At 41.7% G+C, this 10,579-nt stretch overlaps 2 protein-coding genes and 1 long non-coding RNA gene across 3 annotated transcripts; 1 reads left to right on the top strand and 2 right to left on the bottom strand.

Moving 5' to 3' along the window:
• Nucleotides 1-2,861: 2,861 nt before the first annotated feature.
• LOC128440801 (reticulon-2-like) lies at nt 2,862-4,078 on the bottom strand. The gene is made up of 4 exons (XM_053423644.1): nt 4,013-4,078; nt 3,873-3,919; nt 3,694-3,752; nt 2,862-3,569 (listed from the first exon to the last, which is right to left on the bottom strand). Exons 1-4 carry the CDS (start codon nt 4,068-4,070, stop codon nt 3,494-3,496), a joined length of 240 nt encoding a protein of 79 aa, XP_053279619.1. The 5' UTR covers nt 4,071-4,078; the 3' UTR covers nt 2,862-3,493.
• Nucleotides 4,079-6,154: 2,076 nt separating this feature from the next.
• LOC128439700 (reticulon-1-A-like) lies at nt 6,155-9,774 on the bottom strand. The gene is made up of 6 exons (XM_053422091.1): nt 9,659-9,774; nt 8,981-9,119; nt 7,306-7,375; nt 7,166-7,212; nt 6,987-7,045; nt 6,155-6,862 (listed from the first exon to the last, which is right to left on the bottom strand). The coding sequence occupies exons 1-6, from the start codon at nt 9,772-9,774 to the stop codon at nt 6,787-6,789; spliced, it is 507 nt and encodes a 168-aa protein (XP_053278066.1). The 3' UTR covers nt 6,155-6,786.
• Nucleotides 9,775-9,796: 22 nt separating this feature from the next.
• On the top strand, nt 9,797-10,497 carry LOC128440619 (uncharacterized). Its single transcript, XR_008338547.1, has 2 exons — nt 9,797-9,973; nt 10,054-10,497. It is a non-coding gene; the product is annotated as an uncharacterized LOC128440619 (long non-coding RNA).
• Nucleotides 10,498-10,579: the final 82 nt, after the last annotated feature.

Genomic DNA, 10,579 nt, shown 5'->3' with positions numbered 1-10,579 from the left:
TACAATAGATGAGAGTATTTTTGTGTATTTGTAAGCACCGGACACCCTACTCTAATTACAATAGTCTTTACTGTATTTACTTTCATTCTGGATTTATTCTGGATTTTACATCGACAGATTTTATGGGACGGGGGATATGTGTTTTGTTTCTTTTCTTGTTATGTGTTATGTTGTGTTTTTTGTCTCATCATGGGCAAATTCCAAACAACTGAGTTGTGTGGCAATAAATTATACATTCGAATGAATAAATAGATTTACAGGTATTTCTATCAAAGTGCTTGTTGACTGTATCTATCAATTAAAAAAAAAAAAAAAATCACACTAACCTTGTTTAACTTTGATTTTGATTGATTTTAAATAGTTAAATAATTTGTGAGTGTCAAATCTGCTGCTGCTCCCAGCGGCAGGGCTCCATTAGGTTGGATATCAAACCACCAATGCCCCAGAGAAATTCAAACACAAGCTGTTCATTTCATAGTTGCCCCACCAATATAATGAGTCAATACATTTGCTTGACCAGTCGACATTAACAGTGGAGACAGAAAGAAAACGTTTTTTTTTCTATATCACCTCCAGACCTGTGTCCACCAAGAGATACTGTATATCGAGACAAAGCCCAGGAACTCTGCTAATCCTAATCCGGCAGCAGGAGGCGACATTACTGTGACACAAAAGCAGCTGCAATTAGGTTGAGTAATAATACATAATCACTACAGATTTCTTTATCCATTAAATCTAAGTCTTTGTTTAAATTGACTGCATCTATATAGCGCTTTTTTAGTCACAGCAAACACTACAAGTCTTCCTCACCCATTTAAACATGCAGTACATTTATAAAGTGCAACTATCTGCTTTGCGTTTCAATTGATTTGAAATGTTAAGTCATTTGATTTCATTTCATTCACAAAAGCAATATAAAAACGTGGCAATCTAGATTTAGTTCTGATGAGTTTGACTTTGATAAAAACAGCCGCTCTGCTGAAATATGATTTCATGAGACAAGGGACAGAAACTCAGTGAGTGAATCTTTTCTATGTGCCAAGCTGTGTGGGCAGACAAGGGAATTTAATGTCATCGCTATCTTCATTCACATCACTGAAGGTCCCTTAGGAAGAAAGACAAAATAATAATCTGCATTAGTAGGGAAATCTGCCGTGCGTGCAGCTACTGTAGGTCCAACACTTAGCAGCACATGTCACGTGTTAGGATGTTAATGATCACGTCTGCTAACATAAAAGGCTTTCACTGCAGGACACCGGGGGATCGAACAATAATAATACCGCTTTAGAACAGATACATTTTGGAAAAAGCATTAAAAGCAACCGCTAAAAGGGGAAATGTATATCCTGAATAACTTGTATTAATCCTAAAATTGATCTACTTACAATGCAGGATAAGATACCCTCGTCATGTACTTTCACACAAGTATTGTACACGAACAAAAAAACAGCGTTGTCAGGGAGTCGATGTGCAGGTGAACGTGAGACGTGGTTTGTTATGGGAGGGGAAGTGACTGTCAGCAGCTGTAAATACTGTGAATCACACCATGCTCTGGAACCTGAAGTTAAAAAGGCACCTGCAGTGTTTCACTCCCTCATTCCTTCACACCTTTTCCTCCGAGGCTGCAGATCAACACGTCCAGAGGAACAGCCATCTGACTTTTTAACACAAACACACAAAAAAAAAACTGACTCGGCGACCTCCGATGCTCCGTCAGTGATGAACCGCCTGTCATGTCACCTGGTAGTACCATGTTTACGTTTTGAACTTGTGAAAAGAACTCACTCGTCTTTCTAAGTATTCATGCTTCAACTTTCACTTTGCACTCAGTGTCAGTGTGAACAACCGAGCAGTGACCACCCACCAGGGCGGCTGTTTCTGAGGGGAAGAGTGGTCGTTCTCCAACCTGAAGGTCGGCAGTTCGATCCCCAGTCAGACCCATCTGCATGCCGTTGATTCCTCGGGCAAGATGCTGGACCCTGAATGCCCCCCCCATAGAATAACAAAGTGCTGCGGATAGATGCACTGTATGAATGTGTGTGTGAATGGTGAATGTAAAACTGTACTGTAAAGCGCTTCAAGTGGTCATCAAGACTAGAAAAGCACGGTATAAATACATAACCATTTACCATTTACTTTCAGAAAGGGCTCTGGTTCCAGAAGTAAATTTTCTAATTCATTTTCTTCATCAACGTTTCAGTAGTAGTGATTTTCCACTCATTGGACACTCTTCCTCCTCTCTAAAAAAATGGTAGCTGGCCTGATTTTCATGCTTGTGATTAACATTTCCATGGTAATAGAAAGCTCAACCAATCAGGGACGTTGCTGTTACACCTGAGGATTCTGGGCAGTGTAGAACTTCTTTTTGTTGAATAAAACACTAACTAAAACATGTTTTTCTTAAAATGTAGTTGATATCATAAGAATCTGTGGCTTCTGGTAAGTATACCTTGGACGCTTAAAATATTATGGTTGATCATTAAGATCTCTATTCAGAAAATGACTTCCGTAACCACACTGTGGAGCTCTACAGACCAGATTCACACGACGAGCATTTCCCCCTGACTTCACGCTCTGGATGAGGGGTCAAATTATTGTTATGAACAGGATTGTGTTGCACTGCTGTGATCCAGGTTTATAAGTCATCTAAATACAGAAAATCTGACATCGTGTTTTCATTTCACTGCTTCCCACCCTGAGCATGAGGTCAAAGGAAAATGGCCGCCGTGTCCATACGGTCAATGAAGAAATGTGAGAAAACACGACCAGGAGAAAATGTAAATGAACAAGTGAGTGAAAGTGAATGTTGGTGCGGATGAGAAGAAACTGAAAGTTTTAGAAAATAAAGAAGAAATGCGACTTTAATTGCTCGTAGGTAATATTTCAGCAAGCGGTATTTCAGGAATTCCACGCACACAAACACATTCATACTTGCATACACACAGATAAACTGTCATGAGAATGAATATGCATCTACAAAAGTACATGTGCCGACACATGCATTCTTATTTGCCAGTTCTATGCTGCCATGAATAATAATGACCTGTTATTTTATCTCAACCCTTGAAAACTGACGTCCCTTTTCTCAGGCGTCAGTGTGGGAACTCCCTGTCTCTGGTCTTAGTACCTCATTTGGACTAAAGCTCAATCTAAGACACTTATTAGTCATTTTTACATTTTAAAAACGAGTGTTTCCAAAGATGGTCACACGGGACGAGCTGTGTCGTCTCTGACGTCAGCAGCAACAGTCTCATCCAGAATTCATTCACCTTGATTTCACCTTGATTCATTTTAACCCTACCCCAACCTACGACCCCATAACTTAAATACAGTTAGAGTATAAAGTACCATGCTCATCGTCATCGTCCTTTTAAGTAACATCCCTTCCCCCAGTCTCTGGAGCTCTGTTCTCTGAGCACAGACTGCTGGGTAAGACATCTGAGTGACAGCCTGTAACTCTGGGAGCTTGTCTGAAAGTTCTTGTTCATAGTGTCTACTGGAAATTGGGTTTGGTGCCACCAGGAGTTGGGTCGGGAGGAGGGCCACCGCCTTGGGCAATTCTTACAAAGCTGTGGAAGAGAAAGAGAGGAGAGTTCAGCTCTCACACTTTCACACTTGTACAACTACAAGTGTGGGTTTTCAGACAGATTCTGTTGATGGCACCGTTTTACCAGAAGATGGAGCCATACTCACATGTCCTTGATGTTGTCCACTTTAGCCTGGATATTTGCGAAGAACTTGTCCACTTGCTCCTGTGAGAGAACAGAAACAGCCAAAAATTTCGTTCAATTCAAACGGAGGGCAATTAAAAAAGAAAAAATGACGGACTAATTAAAGTTACGATAAAGATAATGAAGTGACGGAGGTATCACCTGGCGTTGTCTGTAGAAAAGTGGCAGGGAAAAGAGAGCAATCACACCTGGAGGAGAGAGAAAAGTAGAGAAGTTAAAAATGATATTGAGACTCAGTGGGTTAACTGATTGCAGATTTCCAGCAGGTAATGGTTCCTTACAGATGATGAACACAGTAAGGCCATTGCACAGAGCTCCCAGGAACGTCACGAGGTACATCAGGACCAGGAACTAGGACCAAGAGAAACAGAAACAGAGACTCAGCTGTAGAGAGTTAGTTTAACTCCCATCGATGATCCGTCCAAAGATCAAGAAAACGCTGCAGCCCTGAGACATGTGGTTCTCATTCTTTCAGGAAGCAGTAAATCAAGCTCGTGTTCGTCATGTTACTGCACCGTGTCAGACGGCCTCATACAACACTCAATAAAAAGATCCTTCACTGACTTCATTTACTTTTTGATGATGGAAAGTTGCTCCAAGTGAACAACTCCCAAAATAGTTTTATATCAGGGGCTTGGTGTGTGGGGGATCCAGTGTTGCCCTGATATGGGACAGCCCTGTCTCTGATGCAAAGAAGGAAAGGAAGGAAATCTGCCGTGCGTGCAGCTACTGTAGGTCCAACACTTAGCAGCACATGTCACGTGTTAGGATGTTAATGATCACGTCTGCTAACATAAAAGGCTTTCACTGCAGGACACCGGGGGATCGAACAATAATAATACCGCTTTAGAACAGATACATTTTGGAAAAAGCATTAAAAGCAACCGCTAAAAGGGGAAATGTATATCCTGAATAACTTGTATTAATCCTAAAATTGATCTACTTACAATGCAGGATAAGATACCCTCGTCATGTACTTTCACACAAGTATTGTACACGAACAAAAAAACAGCGTTGTCAGGGAGTCGATGTGCAGGTGAACGTGAGACGTGGTTTGTTATGGGAGGGGAAGTGACTGTCAGCAGCTGTAAATACTGTGAATCACACCATGCTCTGGAACCTGAAGTTAAAAAGGCACCTGCAGTGTTTCACTCCCTCATTCCTTCACACCTTTTCCTCCGAGGCTGCAGATCAACACGTCCAGAGGAACAGCCATCTGACTTTTTAACACAAACACACAAAAAAAAAACTGACTCGGCGACCTCCGATGCTCCGTCAGTGATGAACCGCCTGTCATGTCACCTGGTAGTACCATGTTTACGTTTTGAACTTGTGAAAAGAACTCACTCGTCTTTCTAAGTATTCATGCTTCAACTTTCACTTTGCACTCAGTGTCAGTGTGAACAACCGAGCAGTGACCACCCACCAGGGCGGCTGTTTCTGAGGGGAAGAGTGGTCGTTCTCCAACCTGAAGGTCGGCAGTTCGATCCCCAGTCAGACCCATCTGCATGCCGTTGATTCCTCGGGCAAGATGCTGGACCCTGAATGCCCCCCCCATAGAATAACAAAGTGCTGCGGATAGATGCACTGTATGAATGTGTGTGTGAATGGTGAATGTAAAACTGTACTGTAAAGCGCTTCAAGTGGTCATCAAGACTAGAAAAGCACGGTATAAATACATAACCATTTACCATTTACTTTCAGAAAGGGCTCTGGTTCCAGAAGTAAATTTTCTAATTCATTTTCTTCATCAACGTTTCAGTAGTAGTGATTTTCCACTCATTGGACACTCTTCCTCCTCTCTAAAAAAATGGTAGCTGGCCTGATTTTCATGCTTGTGATTAACATTTCCATGGTAATAGAAAGCTCAACCAATCAGGGACGTTGCTGTTACACCTGAGGATTCTGGGCAGTGTAGAACTTCTTTTTGTTGAATAAAACACTAACTAAAACATGTTTTTCTTAAAATGTAGTTGATATCATAAGAATCTGTGGCTTCTGGTAAGTATACCTTGGACGCTTAAAATATTATGGTTGATCATTAAGATCTCTATTCAGAAAATGACTTCCGTAACCACACTGTGGAGCTCTACAGACCAGATTCACACGACGAGCATTTCCCCCTGACTTCACGCTCTGGATGAGGGGTCAAATTATTGTTATGAACAGGATTGTGTTGCACTGCTGTGATCCAGGTTTATAAGTCATCTAAATACAGAAAATCTGACATCGTGTTTTCATTTCACTGCTTCCCACCCTGAGCATGAGGTCAAAGGAAAATGGCCGCCGTGTCCATACGGTCAATGAAGAAATGTGAGAAAACACGACCAGGAGAAAATGTAAATGAACAAGTGAGTGAAAGTGAATGTTGGTGCGGATGAGAAGAAACTGAAAGTTTTAGAAAATAAAGAAGAAATGCGACTTTAATTGCTCGTAGGTAATATTTCAGCAAGCGGTATTTCAGGAATTCCACGCACACAAACACATTCATACTTGCATACACACAGATAAACTGTCATGAGAATGAATATGCATCTACAAAAGTACATGTGCCGACACATGCATTCTTATTTGCCAGTTCTATGCTGCCATGAATAATAATGACCTGTTATTTTATCTCAACCCTTGAAAACTGACGTCCCTTTTCTCAGGCGTCAGTGTGGGAACTCCCTGTCTCTGGTCTTAGTACCTCATTTGGACTAAAGCTCAATCTAAGACACTTATTAGTCATTTTTACATTTTAAAAACGAGTGTTTCCAAAGATGGTCACACGGGACGAGCTGTGTCGTCTCTGACGTCAGCAGCAACAGTCTCATCCAGAATTCATTCACCTTGATTTCACCTTGATTCATTTTAACCCTACCCCAACCTACGACCCCATAACTTAAATACAGTTAGAGTATAAAGTACCATGCTCATCGTCATCGTCCTTTTAAGTAACATCCCTTCCCCCAGTCTCTGGAGCTCTGTTCTCTGAGCACAGACTGCTGGGTAAGACATCTGAGTGACAGCCTGTAACTCTGGGAGCTTGTCTGAAAGTTCTTGTTCATAGTGTCTACTGGAAATTGGGTTTGGTGCCACCAGGAGTTGGGTCGGGAGGAGGGCCACCGCCTTGGGCAATTCTTACAAAGCTGTGGAAGAGAAAGAGAGGAGAGTTCAGCTCTCACACTTTCACACTTGTACAACTACAAGTGTGGGTTTTCAGACAGATTCTGTTGATGGCACCGTTTTACCAGAAGATGGAGCCATACTCACATGTCCTTGATGTTGTCCACTTTAGCCTGGATATTTGCGAAGAACTTGTCCACTTGCTCCTGTGAGAGAACAGAAACAGCCAAAAATTTCGTTCAATTCAAACGGAGGGCAATTAAAAAAGAAAAAATGACGGACTAATTAAAGTTACGATAAAGATAATGAAGTGACGGAGGTATCACCTGGCGTTGTCTGTAGAAAAGTGGCAGGGAAAAGAGAGCAATCACACCTGGAGGAGAGAGAAAAGTAGAGAAGTTAAAAATGATATTGAGACTCAGTGGGTTAACTGATTGCAGATTTCCAGCAGGTAATGGTTCCTTACAGATGATGAACACAGTAAGGCCATTGCACAGGGCTCCCAGGAACGTCACGAGGTACATCAGGACCAGGAACTAGGACCAAGAGAAACAGAAACAGAGACTCAGCTGTAGAGAGTTAGTTTAACTCCCATCGATGATCCGTCCAAAGATCAAGAAAACGCTGCAGCCCTGAGACATGTGGTTCTCATTCTTTCAGGAAGCAGTAAATCAAGCTCGTGTTCGTCATGTTACTGCACCGTGTCAGACGGCCTCATACAACACTCAATAAAAAGATCCTTCACTGACTTCATTTACTTTTTGATGATGGAAAGTTGCTCCAAGTGAACAACTCCCAAAATAGTTTTATATCAGGGGCTTGGTGTGTGGGGGATCCAGTGTTGCCCTGATATGGGACAGCCCTGTCTCTGATGCAAAGAGACTCCAGGCCATCCCAGGCGTTTTTGTACACAGTCTCCAGTGTGTCATGGTACATACCGGACAGGTCAGGGGCCGGAGGTTCAGGGGCTCAGTTACCTCACACTGACTTGACTGATTCACTGTGAACTGCCTGTCTGCTCAAAAACTGCTGCTGCTCATTACTGTGAATATATTACAGGTCAATTGCTGCAATATAAAGTACAGTCACTTATATGATTCTTTATAAATAAACATGTATTTAGAATTGTATGTCAAATTCTTCATCACATTTCAAATTAACTTCACGACACAATCTGGAATATCTTGATTTTACAGGTTGGAGTCAAAAGGATCCTTCAGATATTTCACATAAATGAAATATTGACGCTGCAAGAAACTTTTTCCACATATCGCTGCGTCCTATAGGACTTTTCTTGTGATTAAATAGACTAAATGATTTTTTGACATTTAAACCGTTTTTTAAAATCATTTTGGTATAGCACTGTTACGTTTTTTATGCTATATAAAGTTTACTATTATTATGGACATGACTTTAATCTTATATTTATATACAAATGTATGAACATAGTGTAGGAATGATGTCAATATGAAGTCACAGTTACCAGTGCATGAATGGGGAACATACAGCACATGCACATGTATGCAAGTGTAGTAAGTCATTTTCACAGATCACATTGTTAAATGATGCCCAGCATATTACACCAATGACTATATAGAATAGTATAGATTTACTACATTATAAGTTTAATAAGAGTATATTGCTATCTTGATTACAAATGTGCACATTGAATATAATGGTCGGCATCATGGCATCACGATAATTTTTACAATTTGCCATTTTAATTTACAACAAAATGCAACTGCTACAATGAATGGCTGACTCTAAATCACCTGACCTACAGCCTTAATGTGTTTGAAAATAGAATTGTGCAGATGTCGTGTCATCACAAGTTCTTGACAATTACAGAACTTTAGGAATTAGATTCTAGGGACATAACATTAACAAAACAAGTTTTGCAACTCTGAGTTTGTGTACTGTGAGAGACGGTTGGCATGGCGATGATGGAGGGGGGAAGATGACAGATGATGGAGAGAAATAAAAGAAAGCAGAGACGGACTGATGCTTGAGTTAATGAGGGGGAGAGGCACTGGACAGAGGGAGGCAAATCATTAAAGACAGGTGATTAAGCGAGTAAATAAGTGCGGCATGCACAAACTAACACACACTGACACACACTGACACACACTGGCTTGGCTCACCTTGAGGGAGTCAAAAAGGTTTCCCACAAAAACGAGTCTCTTCAGAGTGTCAACAGCCGACAGCGTCATGACAATGGCTTTCTGCATATAGAGTTCAGCCTGTTCTCCACTGAAACTGATGTCCAGGTCCAGGTACGACCTGGGAGAAAAACGAGATGACAAAGAGACGACAGGAGAGGCTGAAAAAGATTGAAGTATAGACGATACACACAGACATTATTTCTGCTGCCTCTCGGTAGAATTGATCTCACATTCTTCCTGCACGGTTTAACAAATAATGATGATAAACAACACAGTGATTCATGATCATTGGCTGCAACGCTTCAAACCCAAAGACAAATCTCATCCTGTAGCTGCTTCAGTGTCAAGAGATCAAGAGCCGAAGCTTTTTTTAAATTGTGCTGGATCACCACCAGCTTTTTATAATCCCTTTAGGTAGTTCTACAGTTGTCTTGTTATTAAGGAGCACAAAACAAAAGACTACATAAAAAGCCGAACACAGACACATTGAAACAGCATATTTCTTATGAGCCTTATGTAGCAGGATGGGCCTTTAATTAGTACTGCAGTACCGGCCTATCACGGTTGGTTGCGCTGCCTATAAAGGTGAGTGGTTGTGCACTGGGAGCCCTCTTGCCTTGGAGCTCCAGACTGCCCCGCCTCCTGTTATCACCGCACCTGGCCGCCTCACCTGATCGCCTTTTTTTAGCTGGGCCGTGCAGCTCGCCGTTGTTTGGTATGTAGTAGTTGTTTGCGTCTGTGTACCTTCTAAACTTTGTACAAGTCCTCAACATTGGCTTCCATCCCTCAGGCAGTTCATTGGCCGGGTCTTCCTTCTCCCGTATCGGCCCCAATTGTAGGGCATGCGAGTGTTTTCCTCCTCTGCCGGTTGCAGCGGGGAGCGATCAGCTGATCGATCGAGTTGCACGTAATTGTGCTGCTCGACGCAAGTGATCCCCTTCCTCCCCTTTGATGTTCATTCAACTCCTGACGGTATGTGGATAAGATGACGCTAACTCAAGTTACCACAGTTGTTGTTCAGCTTCTAGAACAAATGTATTTTTCTATGGCAGGGTTGACGTGTGTGTGGGCGGTTTCTGCCAGCACGTTTCCCCCCCTCTTCACGCTGCTGTTGGCCGGCTGCTGTTTTGCCCACTGGCTTATATAGCCAACACATCCATCCTACTCTGCATCTCCTACTGTGCTGTACCTGCCACCGAGTATGGTGACTGCTGCCTCATCCTCAGTCTCATCTTAATCTATTCAGTTAACCGACTTCTAACTGATCTTATTGATGATATTATTTGTGTTTTGTGGTTTGCTTTGCATGTTTTTGGTTTAATTCGTTTTCTTAGTTATTTTGGTTTGGCTTAATTGCTTTACCTATTTATTTGGATTTATCAGTTTGGATAAATCTCCATTACTTTTGATTTAATTTCTTTGTTAGTTTTCTTTTGTTTGCATTTATTGAGTTTGTTTAAGTTGCGGGTTGAAGTGATTTAACCCTGATTTAAACCCCATTTAGTTATTTGTGTGTGTGTGTGTGTGTGTGTGTGTGTGTGTGTGTGTGTGTGTGTGTGTGTGTGTGTGTGTGTGTGT

Source organism: Pleuronectes platessa, chromosome 5, assembly GCF_947347685.1.
Source record: "Pleuronectes platessa chromosome 5, fPlePla1.1, whole genome shotgun sequence".
NCBI classification, from domain to species: domain Eukaryota; kingdom Metazoa; phylum Chordata; class Actinopteri; order Pleuronectiformes; family Pleuronectidae; genus Pleuronectes; species Pleuronectes platessa.
This window is presented reverse-complemented; position numbering and strand designations above follow the sequence as displayed.

Coding starts and splice junctions, on each gene's coding strand:
- LOC128440801 (XM_053423644.1), bottom strand. CDS start 4,070: ATGTACCTCGTGACGTTCCTGGGAGCTCTGTGCAATGGCCTTACTGTG. Junction 3,920..4,012: donor CCTTACTGTGTTCATCATCT/GTAAGGAACCAT, acceptor TCTCTCCTCCAG/GTGTGATTGCTCTCTTTTCC. Junction 3,570..3,693: donor GTGGACAACATCAAGGACAT/GTGAGTATGGCT, acceptor TCTCTTCCACAG/CTTTGTAAGAATTGCCCAAG.
- LOC128439700 (XM_053422091.1), bottom strand. CDS start 9,774: ATGTTGAGGACTTGTACAAAGTTTAGAAGGTACACAGACGCAAACAAC. Junction 9,120..9,658: donor CGATCAGGTGAGGCGGCCAG/GTGCGGTGATAA, acceptor TTTTTCTCCCAG/GTCGTACCTGGACCTGGACA. Junction 7,046..7,165: donor TTTTCTACAGACAACGCCAG/GTGATACCTCCG, acceptor GTTCTCTCACAG/GAGCAAGTGGACAAGTTCTT.